Genomic DNA, 17,998 nt, shown 5'->3' on the forward strand with positions numbered 1-17,998 from the left:
AAAGCGAATGCTCAGCGAGAGAACATCGGGTAGCTCCCTTCCATTCAACTCACTCACTCACTACTTATACCATATTGGTTTTAAGCCTAAATACAAAGAGCGACCAATGACGTGGGAAGTTCTGGAACAGAACTTCGGGCAAGGTGTTGTTATTGGACAAGGCCATAGCCAGTGTGAAACCTCAAAGACATCACTATGCGGATGAACGTCACCACTTTGTAAATGCATTATACCCAATAAAAAAGTTCGTTGGTCGATAACATAACATTTTTGCGCGCTCTTAGGGTAGCACAGGCGTCATGTTGGGCCTTGTTTACTAGAATTGCCTAACAGCGCCTAACAGCGCCTCAGAGAGTTTCTCGAAGTTCGAGGGCTATTGACGTCATTGGTGGCGTCCTTAGTTTAGCCACATTCTTACAGAGCCACAGCAACTATGGGAGGTGCAGGCGGCGACAGTTAGACAGAGAAAAGAAGCCTCGTTATGTCCATTAGAAACCGCTCTCTTTTCAGGGCCCAGGAATGAGAATGTGTCAAAAAAGAGCGGAAGATAATTTGCGGGAATGAGAATCATCGATACTCTTTGTAATTATGAAGTGTCTCACGAAAGGCGGTTTCTCTGCTTCTTGGCACCTTCACTGCATTTAAAGCGCTGTGAGAGGACTGATATTAAATTAAAAGAACTTTAGACTTGTCAACTCCTATAGTGATATACCATCCATTGCATCAATTCCAACAAATCAGTTCGACTCATGCTGCTTATTAATTTTCGTCCCGCCGCAGCCTGATTTCGCTCAGCTGAAAACCACCAACCTGTCCTCAGCCACGCCGTAACACTCTCAACTCCAAATTCTCACACACTTCCTTATGCCCGGGAACAAAGATGCGTCTCATCAACACTAGAAGCCTCAAGCTGGAAGAGTTCAATGAAGTCAACCGGCCCTCCTACGCGATTCTCTCTCATACTTGGGGAGACGAGGAGATCACATTCCAACAGATGCAAGACGACACGAGCCAACATGCTCGGAAAGCCGGTTATCAGAAAATCGTTAGAACATGCAAAATCGCTCTATATTACGATTTAGAGTACGCCTGGGTCGATACCTGTTGCATCGACAAGACAAGTAGTGCCGAACTGTCCGAGGCCATCAACTCCATGTTCAGGTGGTATGAGGATGCCCAGATATGCTACGCTTATCTGCCTGGCGTGTATGATCCATCTGACGGAGAGATTGCCGTCGTTCAAAGTCGCTGGTTTACTAGGGGCTGGACACTGCAGGAACTCATCGCACCTCGACACTTAGTCTTCTATACCTTCAACTGGAAATACATCGGTTCCCGAAGCAACCTCGGCAAAGCCATATCGAATGCCACTGGAATAGATGAGAGGCTTCTTCAGAATGGTCGCGCCGAGGCCGGCCCGATATTAAGAAGTTCAAGTATCGCCCAACGGATGAGTTGGGCGTCTGGACGGCAAACGACTCGCACAGAAGACCTCGCCTATTGCCTACTGGGAATATTTGACATAAATATGCCTCTGCTCTATGGAGAAGGCAACAAGGCCTTTACCCGGCTCCAAGAAGAGATCATCCGCCATACGGATGATCAGTCGATATTCGCATGGGGCCTTCGCCGGGGACTGACACAAATTTTCAAATTTGACAAGAGGACAAGTATCCTCGCCCCTTCACCAGCAGCCTTTTCTGCATCAGGGGACATTGTTCAAGTCGATACCGGAGAGGAGTCTGCACCGTTCTCACTTACAAATCGTGGCATTCGAATTGACCTCCGCGTGAGGCGGATTGGGGGTCAGCCTTACGGCATAATCCCCTGTGGACAAAACAAAGCAACGAATCTCCTCATGATAAAGCTCGAAGAACTACACGGAAATCGGTTCTTTCGAGCCAATTACGCGCCAGTCGCGTGGACGAGTCATCTGGTATGGAAGCGGACACCCATATTCCCCGTGTACCTCATGACAGTCCCTCCCCCAGAAAAATATCAGATCCCGCCCGGCTCATTCCTCGTCAAGCTCCTCTCCAGGGATATCGCAGTGTATAGTGTTTCAGAAGGATACACCTGGTCTCCAACAACAGGCGTCATCACAATGGACGAGCCAGAAGATCGGTTCGGAAGGGAAAGCGAGCTCCGCCTGATCTTAAAACCGATACATTGTGGGGCCATTGTCGACTCACACTCCTTGACTATCTCTGCTTGGGTCCGCCGGCCGTCCAGGTGCACTGGGGAATGCGAATGGGTAACCTACGATGCGACATACTCCAGTCTTGACAAGGACCTTCGAAACACAAGTCCAGATTATGGCACATTCTTTGCCAAAGTCGAGAGGCAGGCCGTCTTTGGCCAGAGAGCTATTGTCGTAGAGGTCTTCTCGTGGGAGGTACCGGATCCAATATCTGAATCATTGCTATGGGCCCGAATGCGTCTCAGCAGGCTTCTGGATAGATGCATCTTCGGTGTCCTTGGTGCCCGCGGGGCGTGGCCTATCATTCTACTATTCGAACGGATGCAGGAGGCCATCCTGCACAAACCGCTTCTAATCTTAGCTACCACTATCATTATGTGGCCTGGCCGCGACTTCCGGTTTGAGTCGTGGTTGATGGAGGGCATGAGGGACATTATTTCATCCGCCTTTGAGACCAAGTCTACGTTATATGGCGCATTGTATCTGCTGGCCGTTTGGCTTAACTTTCCTATTTTTCACTCTCTACATCCGGTTTTGGAGGTACTCATTTGGGTTATGCTGTGGCCCTACTTGTCGACCTTGACCATAAAAGTGTTGTTCTGGACATTTATGGTTCCTATGTTGGGTATAAGTCGTTATGTGTCATGGACGCGAAGGCTTGGAGAACGAGGACATTGATGCTTGTGATGTACCCAAATGTCAAGGAAGAAAACTAGCACAATCTCAACGTTGAAGATCGCTTTACAGAAAATGGCTAATAGGTACACTAACTAGGCCGAAGGCCGACTCGAAGTGCCTGGCCCCAGTCCTGGAAATTTGTCTTTGACGAGCCCGAGATTGATATACAAAAGCTCAAGTGAAAACTTTGGTGAACTTTGGCCGCAAGACTCCTGTCTTTCAAGGACGGTAGGATACTACTGCGGGAGTAGCTGGTTGGAAAAACGCATGATTTATTTAACGGATATTTGAATACCTCCATGAAGTCCAAGCCACACACCCATTATTAAATATTGTCGCGTGAGGGGATGCCTGTCGCCTTGCGCCTCAATCTGCGTAAGCGTTGGGCCTCAAGTTGAGCACTGCTCCACAACCTTTCAATCCACGCCCAAATTTCCTGGGGACGAGTTAGACAACAGGTATCAAATGGCCGAGGTTGCAGGACTCGCTCTCGGGGCCGTCGGGGTCGCAGGCCTCATCGGCGCTTTCAAGGATACCATCGACCTTTTCAGTCTGTTGGCCGATTCCCGTGGCCTGGGGCGAGACTACGAGATATTGGAGATCAAGTTCGACATACAGAAGGCTCTTCTCCTCCAGTGGACTGATCGAGTCGGCCTCTTGCGCCAATACGACTACGACCCATGTCTGGATCAAGTTCACATTCAGGAAGCTATCGGTCAGATCTTGAGCTGCATTCGACTCTTGTTAACAGATGCTTCCGCTCTGAAAAGCAAATATGGTCTCTCCCAGACGGACGATCAAGAGCCTGTCTCAGAGATCACCTCCATCCCCTCAATCAGCGCCTGGCGTATGAGAGTGTTCAACGGCCAATACGAAGATTTTAAAAAGAGAATCTCGCAGCACAACGACAAACATTTTCGCTCCAGGGCCCGCTGGGCTGTTCGTGACAAGCAAAAGTTTGAGGGCCTTGTCAGGGATCTGGCTGATTTCATCGCGAGCCTCGATAAGCTCACGCCTGTTACTCGTGGGCAGCCATCCCTCCAGAACATGGCAGATGACGACGTCAAGACTATTCGCGGGTTATCAGACCTCAAGCTGTTGCTTGAAGCCTCCCGAGACTCACACCAACTCATTTCTGAGTCAGCCCAGCGAAAAATATCTCGCACCTGTGAGGAGATGATACTCAGCCGGCTCTGGTTCAGGAAGATCCATGACAGGAGGGAAGACGTGGCTGATGCACATCTTGATACCCTCCAGTGGGCTCTCCATCCACCAAAAGGCGAGGCTCGCTGGGATGATTTATCTCGGTGGCTCCGACAAGATTCCCAACATGGCATATACTGGATATCTGGCAAGGCTGGGAGCGGCAAGTCGACTCTTATGAAGTATCTTCATTCACAAGAGCGCACCCGTAGCCTTCTCCGAGAGTGGTCTGGCGCAGGCTCGTACACGCTGGTCGACTTTTTCTTCTTCAATCTCGGTACCCAGGAGCAAAAGTCTTTTGAGGGGCTATCACGGGCACTCTTGTACCAACTGCTGAAGCCCAATCCGTCTCTCATTCACCAAGCGCTACCGGGTATGGTCAAAGAACTCAAAGAAACCGACAATAACCCGAGTTTGCCATCGCTGTCAGAGCTTCGATATGCTTTCCGGGTACTCATCAGCGAACCTACCGTGGGCAAGTCTTGCATATTCATAGACGGGCTTGATGAGTTTGAAGGCAACATTCGGGAAAGCATTTCGCTAATCCAAGAGCTCGGTCGCTCCAGCCACATCAAAGTCCTTGTCTCGAGCCGACCTATCCCGGCTTGTGTGGCTGCATACGAGAACCTTCCCAAGCTGCACCTGCAAGACCTCACGCGGAAGGACATCAGGGCGTATGTGGAGGATGTTATTGGCGGCCACCAGTACATAAAGCGGCTTCTCAAGCGATCTCCTGAGGGAGCAAAGGGCATGATGGAAGACCTGGTCAACAAGTCATCTGGCGTGTTTCTCTGGGTCGTTCTGGCATGTCGATCGCTTCTATCCGGATTCGAAGATTGTGATCGGTTACCAGAACTTCGGAGGAGGGTAGACGAGCTGCCACCGGAACTCGAGGATCTCTTTGATCTCATGCTTGCCAAGATCAATCAACGATATAAACACCAGGGGGCTTACTTGTTGCGTCTGTGCTACGAAAGCCAACGAGCCTCGAGAAACCCGGATTGCCCGGCCCTCACATACATGAGCACACTCGCCCTTGCACTTATTGAAGACTCGGAAATTTCTGCAAGTGGCATCGTGGATCTCTCTATGCAGGACAAGATAGATCTCTGCGCCGTCCTTGAAGGGCGGTTACGCAGTCGGTGTGGTGGGCTTCTCGAAACTCAGTCAAATTTGATTCATGTCGATGCTGATAACCCAGGGGCCTCAAGTGAGGATGATATCTTCGTGGGTGGAAACGTTGTATTCATGCATCGCACCGTCTTTGAGTATTTGAGTGATGAGCGGGTATGGGAGCGCGATTGCTTGAAGCTGGACTCTCATGGCCGGACCGTGGCTACAGACCTATCGACGAGAGACCTTTATCTTATGATGCTTGACGTTTGTGACCTGAAACGTGAAGAGGGCGCGATTGCTGAAATAATTCAGGGACAGCTGTCTGAAGCTCTCCGCAGTGGCCTCTTCTGGGTTCAAATGGGCAACACCGAGTCGCAAATGTCCTTCTTCGGGCAGTTGCCTCACTTCCTGAGCGAGCTCAACGCTTGCAGAGATAAACTCAAAGATGAGGATCTCTCATTTCTGGCTCAAGCTTGCCCTCCGGTGCCGGATCCCACAGCGAAGAATTATCTGCACTCGACTCTGCTCCTGGCCGCTGACGTCGGTGCCCGAGAATACATGATAAGGAACCCCGAATTTTCGACACTCAACAGTTCCAGAATGCCTGCATGTGGCTGTCCCCCGTTATTGTCGCTTGAATTCAAGTCACTATTCCGCCTAGCTACAAGAAACCGCCCTTCACCCGAAGGCGTCTCACTGCTTTTGAGGTCCGGGGCCAATCCTCGGCTTGGAGACAGCGTATTCACGCCCTGGTTGCTCTGGCTGCAGGACCCGTCGGGACTCACACGCGAAGTTTGGACGAACGATGAATTGGTCCAAGTCATGGACGTGGCTGAGACCATGGTTAGGTACGACGCTGGTGGGATCAAGGAGTTGCGGGGGTGGTTGAACAAGGATAACCGTCAAGATTGGCCCCTCCGCGTGAAACAGAGGGGAGACGAATTGCTTCAATTTCTCACTGAGCACGAGGGGAGGGGTTCATATCTTGCCAAAGACCATGTTCTGCATGGTGGCAGGTAGCGGAAATCAGAAATGGTTGGCCATTTACAACATAGCACGGTATATCTTTTTGTTGTAGTCTAACATAATTACTTGCCGAGAATATCCATGAAGATCGAACACGCCAAAGAACATGGATCAGTCGAGGTTAGGAGCTGTTGATGGAGAAAACCTATTGCCTTCTAAGGACAACAGAAAAGACATTGCCATCAAGGTCCTCCGTATCTCAAATGTAGAGCAGCGTACCTTCCTTGCTTGCTTGTATAGAAGCGCTTCAAGCGCTTGGAAGGGCGCCCTTGAAATCCTCCAGGAACCTCCACCGACTAGCATCTTTCCACCCCTTCTCCTTCCACTCATTGGCCTTTTTCGGAAAAAAGTCAATTACTCCCAAAAGGCCTCTATCATGCGCAATAATAACAAACACATCCTCACTGGCGTCCAAACTGATCATCTTTTCGATAGTAGCCTCGGCCTCGGGAACATCGCGGCCGGTGGCCGACATCAGTCGGCCGTAGTACGGTTCAGTGTTGCTATAACCAGGGCGGATTGCCTCAAGAAGAGCACCCTAGCAGATAGTCCCCTCGGTGTGACGGGGGATGGAGAACAGCAAAGGTAAGAGTTCTTTTAGGGGCAGGAGGTACTGGTTAGGCCTTAGAGAGCCAATGTGGTGGCAGCCTTCGCCGCCCAGGAAGATAAATATCGAAGGAGTGGTACGGGCCAGGGCACAGAGATGTCCAATCGCGTGCTGAATGATGAGCGTCATGTTACGATTTTGGTTGAGGTGACAAGTGCGGTGGAGAATCGTGTCAGACATGCTTGTCTCCATGGCAAGCTAAGGCTAAGGTGGCAAGGAATTCTTGAACGCCTCGAGCACTAAGTAGCATCGCATACTTGATATTTACAAGAATACTCGCAAGCCTACTCCGTACACGTACAGTATACTCGATAGCAGACGAACGAGAATTCCGCTCGAGTTCAGCTGGGGGCGGGGAAACTCCTGCTCGCTGGCTGGAGCCTCATGGGGTGACTTTCGGGCACAAATGAACCGATTTGTCGTGTCGAAATACGACTATTTGGCGGAAGGCTAAGCCGGTCCTGTCCAAAACCCTCTTGGCAGGGACATATGGTAGCCAATGGAGTAGCAAGCACAAGCACGCTGCCCATGCAGAAGTTGTCCCGAGTCCGCGTCACGGAAACATTGGGTGCCAGGTTCATGGTCGAGGAACCTGTGGTGGGCAGATGAGGTTTCTTGCGCTCCAATACCAATATTCCTGGTGCAGCGCCATTGTGGCTAAACTGAGATGCGATTCAGCCGGATGTCATGGAAATGCTGACGCCAAACCCAATGGCCACCAAGTAGCGCATCGAAACATAAGCGCAAAAGCAACAGGCCTTCACAATATGAAATCAGGGCTCGGGTGCTTTACAGACTCACTAGTACGCTCAATATCCGCAAAAACTACGTCATACTAAGATTGACCAAGCAAGAGTTAGCTGGCGATACGCTCTCGTTCTTCCACTAGGCGGGATAGACCAAGACGCGTTTGTTAGGTTACCTTAGAGCGAAGACTGTGCCCCCGGCACTTCGCTTTCCAAAATCATAACTACACCATTGAATGTATGCCAAGCCGGATATCCTCTCATCCAAGAAGTTTTATGAATTTCCATACGTCGTAAGGAGTTGTCCTCTTGGCTCTCGACTTATAAATGCGCTCAACTCACCAAGGGGGATGTTAACGGCTCAACAGTGACGGTATTCAATAGCACACGCTCTCAGGTAGGCCTAAAAGCCTCATTCAATTCTATATAAATATGATCAACACTTACCAGACTCAATGTGAACCTATTGCCTCGCATTTCTCATTCTCGCAATCCTCGGTTTTGTTGAATACGCGTATTGGTCTTGCTCCTTTATTGCGTCGAGAGAGGTCACGCACCGCGGGTGACTCTTGAGCCAGCATTTGAAAAATTCACAAATTGAATAGGCACAGAGTCAATCTATGCCAGGGTAGGTATTGCACGAATTTCTCGGAAAAAGCCCGAGAAATGGATAAGTCGCTCCCGCAAAGACCTCCTCCGTGAGACACCCTTTGCCCCCTACGCCTCAACCACTATTTTGACAGGACACTGCTCGGTGAATCTAAGCTGTGAGATTAAATGAATTAAACTCTTAGTATGTAAGATGTCTACGTAGCTCAAGCGCATATATATGCAGTCGCTCACTTCTCAATCGCGCAGGATTCCACAGTCAGCTGTCCTCCCAAAGCTTTGGTCGCAAAGTTAAACACAGCAAAACGATAGCCAATCCAGCCATCACCCGCATTGACGAGCGTAAAAACAGGACCAAAGCGTTCAAAGGTGGCGCCGTCGATGCTGTACTCGAATGTCGCTTGTCTGGGCTCCTTCTCATATCCGTCAACGCATGCAGCTGCGACGTTGACGCGGACTCGCAACCAAAGTCGTTGCTGCGTCAATGGTGTCTCGGCTTTGACAGAGCCCTTTGAGGTGACTCCCCAGTCTCCTGCAACTGGTCGACCGTCCAGCCAGTTGACCAATTCCCCAGCAGGCCCAAGTGTCAGATCGTCAACGTACACCAAATTGGCCTTGTCGCCGTCCATATGAATGCCAATATATGCACTGTGATCGCGAAAGATTGATGCACCAGCTCTGTCTCCATCCTTGAGCTTGGCCCAGTCCACACAAAAGGTAGCCGTGCTGCTTGGCCCCAGGGTTCGGTGGGTGAGGGTGTTGGGCGCCAGGTAGAGGCAGTCTGTGACTGCGGCGGCTTCGAGGACCAGCTGATTGCTTTGAATGCTCCACTTGGAGTTGTCAGGGCTTTGATTCCACTCCCAGCAATGTTCCAGCTCGCCGGTGAAGGAATGCTCTCTCCAGCATGTCTTAGGCTTCTCGGCGCGGCAGTGCTCAACAGCAGGAGGGTATTCCACCCGCCATTGTCCGCACTCGTCAGGGTAATCGGCCACAATACTTGGCCAGCCCTCGCTGTCAAACTCGACAGGTGCCAGGACGGGGATGCGACCAGCGGGGAAAGCATCGATGAAGGCCATGTAGTACCACTTGCCGTCTGCCGTCTCTACCAGACCTCCTTGATGTGGTGGTCCGGCACCTGGAACTGGAGCGCGAATGCTGCCCACAACATTGCGGCACTCATAGGGCCCGAGGGGTCCGTTCTCGGACTTGAGCACATATTGTCCAGCCCAAGGCTTTGTCAGCCAGATGTAGTACTTGCCCTTGATGTTGTACATGCGAGCGCCTTCGAGAAAATGCTCCGACTCGTGTACGGGCTATAATCATTCTAGTCAACTTCCATTCTTCAGGATATCCAAGGTTGGCACCTACTTGAGTCGAGACTTGCGTGAGCCCATCGGCAGACAGCTTGGCAACGTGAATCGTCTTTGTTCCGTAGGCCATGTAAAAAGAGTCATCTTCATCAATGAGCACACCGCAGTCGTAGTAGTAGTGCTCAATAGGAGGATGTGCGGTCCATGGGCCACTGGGGTTCTTGGCTGTGTAGATGAAGGTCTCGTTGGTTCCCTGAATGGCGCCGTACCAGTAAAACAAGCCGTTGCTCGTTCGGTATTTGAGAGTCGAAGCCCAAACACCCTTGATGTAACCGAGAGCATTCTTGCCATCTAGGCGGAACTTGGGGCTAAACGCAGCCAGGTCTGGGACCGAGTGGCCGATGTATTCCCAGTCTACAAGATTGTATGACCGAAGAAGCGGTGCACCAGGTGAAAAGTGAAAAGACGACGCGCTCATGTAGTAGACGTCGTCGACGCGGATGACTTCCATATCTGGCAAGTCTTCCCAGAGAATGGGGTTGACACAGGTGGGGGACGTCTCATTGACCATGATTGGAGAGGTAAGCGTGAGTAAGGGGTCTGGACTGGGGCTGAATGGGTAAAACTGTGAGTGTAGAATCTCGACCTCTGAATAACGAACGGCGTGACGGGTTTTGTGCCTGCATCGAACCCAGTGCTGGGTGTGCACCTCCGCCAAATCGCTGCAACCGTTTAGGCTAATGTCGATTTTCCGTATTGAATACGTTTAATTCGGTCGACACCAACCCCGAACCCCCATGGGGTCATGATGCAGATCCACGCACTACCCCATCCTTCCGCTCCACTTGAATAAGCTCGCCACTGTCAAAGCACACGACTCTAACGTGATAGAGTCATGTGGAGGGTGTTGTTGGGACTTAGGCTCGAGCTAGAAGTCGGTTGATGGCATGGACACCATGTTCCCGTTATGAAGTGTTGGTAAATGGTTCGGGGTATCAGAGAACGAGACTGGATCTCGTTACCTCGGTTATGAACATGTTAGAGGCACCAGAAAGACTTCCAAATGCACAGTTTCTCTTCTATAAAAGCATCTAGCTGCCTCTTGGCCTAGTATTTCCCCATTGTCTCATCAGGGGTTCCAGTTTCATCAACTGACCATTTCGACAACGATACTGAGCAAGCCCATTTCCCTCAGTCCAAGATGGCACCCAAGCTTACTTCTGCATCCGAAAATGTGGGAGGAACGACCCACTATACCGACTTGAGCAGTGTCCTGCCACAACGAACACAACCATGGTGGAAGACACCACACCTGGTCAAGCTCAATCTTTTGCTTTCGGTGCCAATGATGACGGGATACCTAATTGGATTCGACTCAAGCATGATGAATGGACTCCAATCTGTTCCAGTTTGGATCTCTGGTGAGTTCAAATCGTGGTGTTGGGGATGAGACTGACATTCGCAGACTTTGATAACCCTACCGGGGCCCGCCTCGGCGTCCTCAACACCATGCAGATCATTGGCGCCGTTGTGTGCCTACCGATCGTCCCCTACATCGCTGATCGCTTTGGCCGCCGGCTTCCTGTGTTTGTTGGCTCGTTGCTTGCCCTTCTAGGGACAGCTCTTCAGACGGCCGCCACCAACCTGGACCTTTTCCTGGCCGGCCGCTTTTTCGTAGGCTTTGGCACTGGAATGGTTGGAGTTGCCGCCAACCCGCTCATGGCAGAGCTGTCTTATCCTACGCATCGACCCTTCATCACTTCGTTTGCTTCTACGACCTGGGTATGCCACATCCCCCTTCAAGAGTGAATGGCACTAACAGCCATTTCTAGTTCCTTGGAGCAATTGTTGCAGCTTGGAGTACTTATGGCACCTTCAAAATGAGCAACAGCTGGAGCTGGAAGATTCCCTCTCTGCTCCAGTGCATTCCTTCGCTTTACCAAGGCTGCTTCATCTACTTGGTGCCTGAATCGCCCCGATGGCTAGTGAGCCACGGCAAGCTGGAGGAGGCGAGAAAGGTTTTAAACCGCTACCATGCTGGTGAGAATACGGATGCAGATGTGTCGCCACTTGTGCGATACGAAATGGCGGAGATTGAGGCTGCTATCGAGCTTGAGAAGCTTCAAAACACAAAGTCATACCTCGACTTTTTCTCGACCAGTAAGTGCCAGAGTTTACTTTATGCAACTCGCATGCTAACAAAAGCACCAGAGGGAAACCGCTGGCGTCTCGCAATTGCCATCATTCTGGGCCTCTCTGCTCAGTGGTCCGGTAACGGTCTCGTCTCCTTCTACCTGGTCATCGTCCTTCGAAGCATCGGCATTGAGGATCCCGAGCGCCAGAACTTAATCAATGGCGGTCTCACCATCTTCTGCTACGGTATCGCTATCATCGGCGCTACAGGCATCCTCCGCTTTGGACGCAGGACTATTCTGCTGGCAGGCTTCGCTGGCATGGCATCTGCCTACCTGATCTGGACTGTTCTCTCATCCATCAACCAGCAGCGCAACTTTGAAGATGGAAGTCTGGGCATCGGCGTTGTCGCCATGATTTTCGTCTTCCAGCTCTTCTACAACCTCAGCATCGGCCCGGTCCTGCCCACATATATCCTCGAGATCATGCCTTACACGCTCCGTGCTAAGGGCTATACCATTGAACAGATCTTCACCTATGGAGCTGGTCTCTTCAACGGCTTCGCCAACCCAGTTGCCATGGAGGCTCTCGAGTGGAAGTATTACATTGTCTGGATCGTCATGCTCTGCGTCTGGCTGGTTCTCGTTTATTTCTTTTTCCCCGAGACTGCTGGTCGAACCCTTGAGGAAGTCAGTCAGATTTTCGATGGAGACCAAGTCAATGTCACTGCTACTGCTCACATGAACGCCAAAGCAGGCCCGACCGAGGATGTCATCGAGACTGTTTAATAATGTCGGCTATCTTGACTTGTGGGCCGTGACTGAATTCATGTGATAGCTGAAGGATGTTGAGCGTCTTCGGGGTTAGCACTTAGGAAGGAGAAGCTGGGATGTAGTTCAATTCTTCAGATAGTTTTGGCACTTGCATTCCCATATGTACCTATGTGAAAGTAGATAGACAAGATGATGATAAGAGAACTGTATTTCGACCGCTTGGACCCATACTCGACGCTATATGGCATTGTGTTTCCTTGGGCAATGATAGTCAATACCGTATCAGCTCAGTTGGAGCGCCAAGGACATGTCTGCTCCAAAATGTGAGGCTCATCATGGTGTTGGAGGACCCGGTCTCGGCTTGAATTGCACCGAGTTTAGTGGGTCCATGATCCAACAAGTCGTGAAGACGATTAATCGTATCAAGATGCGAGAGTAGACTGTGCCTGGGACGACTCCTCGCGACCGCTCGTGCTTGGCAAAGTCAGCAGGCATGGTTCCCATCATCCCATTCTCGGACGCTTTGTAAGCTTCTTTGATGACAGCTTTTAAAATCTTCTGTGAATCGAGCGAAGGAACCTCGTGCTAGCTCAAAGAATGTAGTCTTTATGAGCATTATGATCTCGAATGACCTTTCTCCCGTATACAAAGATGAATAAAAATATTTTATTAAAAGTCTCAAGGTGCAAAGGTCTTGTGGTCAAGCTGAACTACCAACTTTGCCACAAGCTCTGCGGACGATCTGCCGACGCTGAATTCGTACTCCCCAGCCTCAACAACCCATCCATGAGTCTCCTCATCCCAGAAGGCAAAGTCACGCGCCTCAACAAGAATTTCGACCATGGTGGACGATCCTAGCTCCAAAGTAACCTTTTTCAGCCCGGCAAGAACCTTGATAGGGTTGCTGAGAGATGGGTTCTTGCTGCCAACATAAATCTGCACCGCCGTCGCACCCTTGACAGCTCCAGTGTTTCGTACCCGGAGTTGAACTGCAAAGATGTCTCCAGATTGCTTACTCACAGTAAACTCTTCAAATCCAAAGGTCGTATAAGATAAGCCGAAGCCAAACGGAAAGTTGACTGCATCAGCTGGTAGCCTATCAAAGTGACGATATCCCACGAACACTCCCTCCTCGTACTTGACCTCCAAGCCGTGGGTGCTGTGCTTGTCCCCGGGAAAGTTGCCGTACGCAGGACAGTCGTGGAGTCTCTTCGGGAACGTACATGTCAAGTGGCCCTCGGGATTTTGCGCGCCCGTCAGAACGTCGACGATGGAGTTTCCGGCTTCTTGGCCTGGGAACCACGTCTGGAGGAGGCCTTGGACTTGGTGCAGCCAGGGAAAAGCCACTGCGACGCCGGTGCTGTTCACGACGATTGTGTTCGAGCATACAGCTGCGATAGCGGAGACGAGACGGTCTTGGCTGCCGTCCTTTGGTAGATGGAAGCTTGCTTGGTCTTGGCCCTCTGTCTCCCACGCCGGGTCGTTTCCGGTAAAGATGATGGAGTAGTCGCTTAATTTGGCAAGGTCGACAGCTTCGGACAGGATATCGGCGTCATGCTCCGTTGATGACATGTAGCCTAAGCGCACTCCAACCTGACCTTCCAGAAAGCCAAGATCCTTGTCTCCATCGGGTACAGGCGGTGAAGCATGAACTCGGATGGTGTACTTCTTGCCTGCTTCCATGGGGACGCGGACTTTGGGGACAGGGACCCCTCCAAACAGGAAGCCCATTGCGTCTGGACAATTGGCCTTTTGCTCCAGTATAATCTTGTCGTTGATGAACAATTTAGATGGACCCAGGCTGGATAAAGTGAGGTAGTAACTGGCTGACTCAGGCGGATGGAATGCACCGATGAGGTCTATCTCAACGTTGTGCAGAATGTGCCCATCCAGGAGTGACATCTCGGACTTGTCATAACCGTGAATCGTCTTCGTAGGCGTCGAATTTCCCGGTTCATAAATATGGTACGTGAATCCCGGGCTTCCCTCAAGGTCGAAAATGTGATCGACGAGAAGGGGGAGTTGACGGAACGTATGTGCGCCTAGGCATGTCAAAATAAGAATCAAGAACTGAAAGGAATTCAATACCTTTAGAGTAGACAAACTCCACATCTTGGCCCTTGAATGCCTCGTGGAAGGCCTCCCACGGAGTGACCCTATAATGCGGCTTAACCGACGCGCTCCCGCCGCCATGAGCGAGACACTCTTTAGCATAACCGAGAAGAGCAATCTTCTTTCCTTGCACTTTTTCTTTCGTCAAAGGCAAGCAGTGGTTTTCGTTTTTGAGAAGCACGATGCCCTTAGCGCCGGCTTCGCGGATAAGAGCCGAGTGTTGGGGATTGACGATGGCGTGTTCCTCTGGATCACTCCAGATCGGGCTTTCGAAGGCATTCAGTCGCTTGAGGAAGGCAAGCACTTTGCGAGCCCTGTCGGTGATGGTTTCTTCTGTCAGTTTGCCTTGTTTCATAGCTTCAAGCACCACTTCTGGTTTTCTCCAACGCGCGGGCCCCGGCATCTCAAGATCCACGCCAGCGTTGATCGACTCAGCCGTTGAATTGACGCCGCCCCAATCACTCATGATTAAGCCATCAGTCCAGCCCCAGTCACCCCGGAGAACTTTCTTCAGCAAGTACTCGTTGGAATCGGCGTGGTGTCCGTTGATCTTGTTGTATGCCGTCATGATGGCCCACGGGTTGGCGTTCTTGATGATGAGCTCGAACGGCTTGAGGTAGATCTCACGAAGTGGTCGTTCGGCGATGACGGCGTTGACATTGAGCCGCTGCGTCTCTTGCTCGTTGACGGCAAAGTGCTTGACAGTCGCTGACACCCCAATGGATTGGAGCCCAATAACATTGGCTATGCCCATCTGACCAGTCAAGAAAGGATCCTCAGAGAAGCTTTCAAAGTTGCGACCTCCAAGCGGATGTCTGTGGATGCAGACAGTCGGGGCTAGGAGGCAACGGGCCCCCTTTGTCAGTGTCTCTTCACCTAGGGCCATACCGATACGACGGGCAATGTCGACGTCGAAGGTCGAGGCCACATTGCAAGCAGCAGGAAAGCAGGCTGCACTCTTTCCATCCTTGATTTTGCTGCCCCGGGCGCCGTTTGGGCCATCGGTTGTCTAAGTGAAGAATCAGGCAGGAGGACTTGGGCATTCGAGAAGACTTTCAGGTACCTTGACACAGGGAACGCCTTTGTCTGGAATTGGTACGGTCAACCATACATCGCCGCCAGCTAGCAATGAAATCTAGTTCACGTGTTAGTCCTGAGCCGAGTTGAGAGGCACCATAGCTGGCAGGAGGTGAACCTTTTCTTCGAGAGACAGGTTGGCCAAGATGGCATCGATATCAACAGATGCCATGTTTATGGCTAATGGTTACAGGCGAGGTTAACAACGAGCTGGAATCGACAGGACACGCGAAGTACATTTTCTTTAATGAAATAATGTCGACTCATATATACAAACGTGAACCATGCCTCTTGTGTCTCGCTCTCCATTCCCCCGAGACCCCGATTTAGCCTGAATTCAGCTTCCCACCTGGACCAGCCCAGCCAATAAACAGACTCGCCGTTGGAGGACCCATAGTTCGTACTGAATATGCTGAGTCGATATAGCAGAGTATTCTATTAGGTGAAGACTATGATCTTTGATTTATTTATATTAAAAAATAACGTCTACTCAAATGCACTCATTATTTTTAACATTTTTCACCTTGAGTTTGTTGATTATAGAAGTTTGTGCAAAATTTTCACTGCAATTTTAACCGGCACCGACCGACGCTTGCCAAGCCCGACTCTGCCGGCCCTTGGTCGCATGCACTTCCTCTTGCAAATACGTATTTATCGTATCGAATCTAAACGATCTTGAAAGGAGCTTTCGTGATCCCCCTCTCGCTTTGTCTCTTGACTCAGGGTTTTTCCTCCTCCCTGCCCTGCCAGTATTGCCCATGAAAAAACTTCTATCGAAACGTTAGCATTTCAAATATGACTTGGGAATGCATAAGACTGCATAAATCGCGGCTATTTTTATCTGGACGAGCACACCTATCGTTGATCTTTTATCTTGACACACCATTTTGGATGATGGGGATGTATGAAGTCATGGCTGTAAATGTGAACAGCCATTAATCAGAAGATGAAAAGAATTCAATGAATACGGGAGTGCATAAAAGTTATGACACAATTCAAGCCATCTCATCTTATCAGGTCAATGTTTCATTACCACACCAAACCTGGTGCGGCGATCACTCGCAAAATCCCTGTCTAGCTCCACGGCCCAGCCCAACAGGGCGATCTCTTCCAACCCTATAGCAGACTCTCAAAACCTTTAGGCAAAGACCTTTCTTCAATCCAGGCTTTGATCCCATCAGCAAAAAGTTCTGGAAACTGTAAATCCCATGCATGAGTTGCGCCCTTGACCACATAAGCGCAGCTCTTTTTGCCATCCGTATTTCCCTGTCGTTGAAGTTCGAGAGCCAGTTGTTTTGTGCCCTCAAGGTTATCACCTTGATCGCCGCCAGCCACCAGGATGCGCTTGTCTTGCGCAGCAACTCTTTTAACAGCCTCCTGCTGCCACTCAGCGAGTTCCCCATATGCGTCGTTTACCAAGTTCCAGTCGTTATTGGCAACAATCTCCTTTGACAACTCTCCATGGCTCTTGAGGCCGGCTTTCCACACCATAAACGCGTAGAGTCCCGTGGAGTGCACAAACGATAGACCATAGTGTAGCAAGCTCGGTCGCTTTGCCGCCCAGACTTGCCAAGGCAAAAAGGGTGCCGATCCGGTAACAAAGGCAGAGTTGACAAGGGTTGGATGGCGGTGTATGAGTTCCATGGTGACAAAGCCGCCTAGCGATAGGCCGATGACGTGGGCTTTTCCATCGTGCGCATGATTCTTGATGAGATTTGCGACACTGTTCGCAGCCAAATCTAGTGAGAATGGGCCAATATTTCGTGACTGGGAATGCTTGGGGAGGTCGGGGACTATGACATGATATTCTTTCAGATGAGGCACGACGTGCTCCCACTCGAGGCTGCAAGAAAAGAGGCCGTGGAGGAGCACGAGTGTAATTGGTGAAGATTCATTGTATGAACGGAAAAAGAGTTCTTGGCTGGGCACTTGTTCTTCCGACATGTTTGCTGAGTGTGTTTGAGGTGTTCAAGTCAAATGCCGCGTCAGCAGGGAAATGAAAGGTTGGTGCTCAATGTGCGACGCCGTCTTCGGTGTTTGAATTAATCCGGAACAGGCAGCAGCGTGATCCTGCGAGAGTCAGGTGATGATAGAATGTGTAACTATCTAGATTCAGACTTGAAAACAATATGCTTTCAGGAACTGTCTCACGCTTTTTCAAGCAAACTATTAAAAGCGTGATTATGCATCGATGGATACCCAAGAAAGAGGAATCTGTCAAAGACTACCGTTTCTCTACGAACTACAACATGTTCCTTGGCAGCCTTTATGTGGAATAAGTACTGCATCGTTCATATCAAGACTGTCGATCTCATCTTGGGCGACATCCACCATTTAAACCAAAATTCATCCCTTCTTCAGACCACGAGACGATGCAGGAACAACCCCCGGCCTGTCAGAGCGGTCCC

General features: G+C 50.5%; 6 protein-coding genes across 6 annotated transcripts; 3 read left to right on the forward strand and 3 right to left on the reverse strand.

The window, feature by feature from the left end:
* Nucleotides 1-880: 880 nt before the first annotated feature.
* Nucleotides 881-2,878, forward strand: NCS57_01343100 (HET domain-containing protein; the record flags this gene model as incomplete). Its single annotated transcript, XM_053063067.1, has 1 exon — nt 881-2,878. The coding sequence occupies one exon, from the start codon at nt 881-883 to the stop codon at nt 2,876-2,878; it is 1,998 nt and encodes a 665-aa protein (XP_052907962.1).
* Nucleotides 2,879-3,343: 465 nt separating this feature from the next.
* NCS57_01343200 (uncharacterized protein) lies at nt 3,344-6,217 on the forward strand (the record flags this gene model as incomplete). Its single annotated transcript, XM_053063068.1, has 1 exon — nt 3,344-6,217. The coding sequence occupies one exon, from the start codon at nt 3,344-3,346 to the stop codon at nt 6,215-6,217; it is 2,874 nt and encodes a 957-aa protein (XP_052907963.1).
* A 2,198-nt stretch (nt 6,218-8,415) lies between these two features.
* NCS57_01343300 (GH43-C2 domain-containing protein) lies at nt 8,416-10,066 on the reverse strand (the record flags this gene model as incomplete). Its single annotated transcript, XM_053063069.1, has 2 exons — nt 8,416-9,498; nt 9,554-10,066. The coding sequence occupies 2 exons, from the start codon at nt 10,064-10,066 to the stop codon at nt 8,416-8,418; spliced, it is 1,596 nt and encodes a 531-aa protein (XP_052907964.1).
* A 630-nt stretch (nt 10,067-10,696) lies between these two features.
* NCS57_01343400 (MFS domain-containing protein) lies at nt 10,697-12,416 on the forward strand (the record flags this gene model as incomplete). The annotated part of the gene is made up of 4 exons (XM_053063070.1): nt 10,697-10,916; nt 10,961-11,277; nt 11,328-11,655; nt 11,707-12,416. 4 exons carry the CDS (start codon nt 10,697-10,699, stop codon nt 12,414-12,416), a joined length of 1,575 nt encoding a protein of 524 aa, XP_052907965.1.
* A 663-nt stretch (nt 12,417-13,079) lies between these two features.
* NCS57_01343500 (Beta-glucosidase) lies at nt 13,080-15,762 on the reverse strand (the record flags this gene model as incomplete). Its single annotated transcript, XM_053063071.1, has 4 exons — nt 13,080-14,443; nt 14,490-15,522; nt 15,577-15,648; nt 15,709-15,762. The coding sequence occupies 4 exons, from the start codon at nt 15,760-15,762 to the stop codon at nt 13,080-13,082; spliced, it is 2,523 nt and encodes an 840-aa protein (XP_052907966.1).
* Nucleotides 15,763-16,706: 944 nt separating this feature from the next.
* On the reverse strand, nt 16,707-17,534 carry NCS57_01343600 (AB hydrolase-1 domain-containing protein; the record flags this gene model as incomplete). Its single annotated transcript, XM_053063072.1, has 1 exon — nt 16,707-17,534. One exon carries the CDS (start codon nt 17,532-17,534, stop codon nt 16,707-16,709), a length of 828 nt encoding a protein of 275 aa, XP_052907967.1.
* Nucleotides 17,535-17,998: the final 464 nt, after the last annotated feature.

The sequence above is a fragment of the Fusarium keratoplasticum genome, chromosome 11 (genome assembly GCF_025433545.1).
Source record: "Fusarium keratoplasticum isolate Fu6.1 chromosome 11, whole genome shotgun sequence".
NCBI classification, from domain to species: Eukaryota; Fungi; Ascomycota; class Sordariomycetes; order Hypocreales; family Nectriaceae; genus Fusarium; species Fusarium keratoplasticum.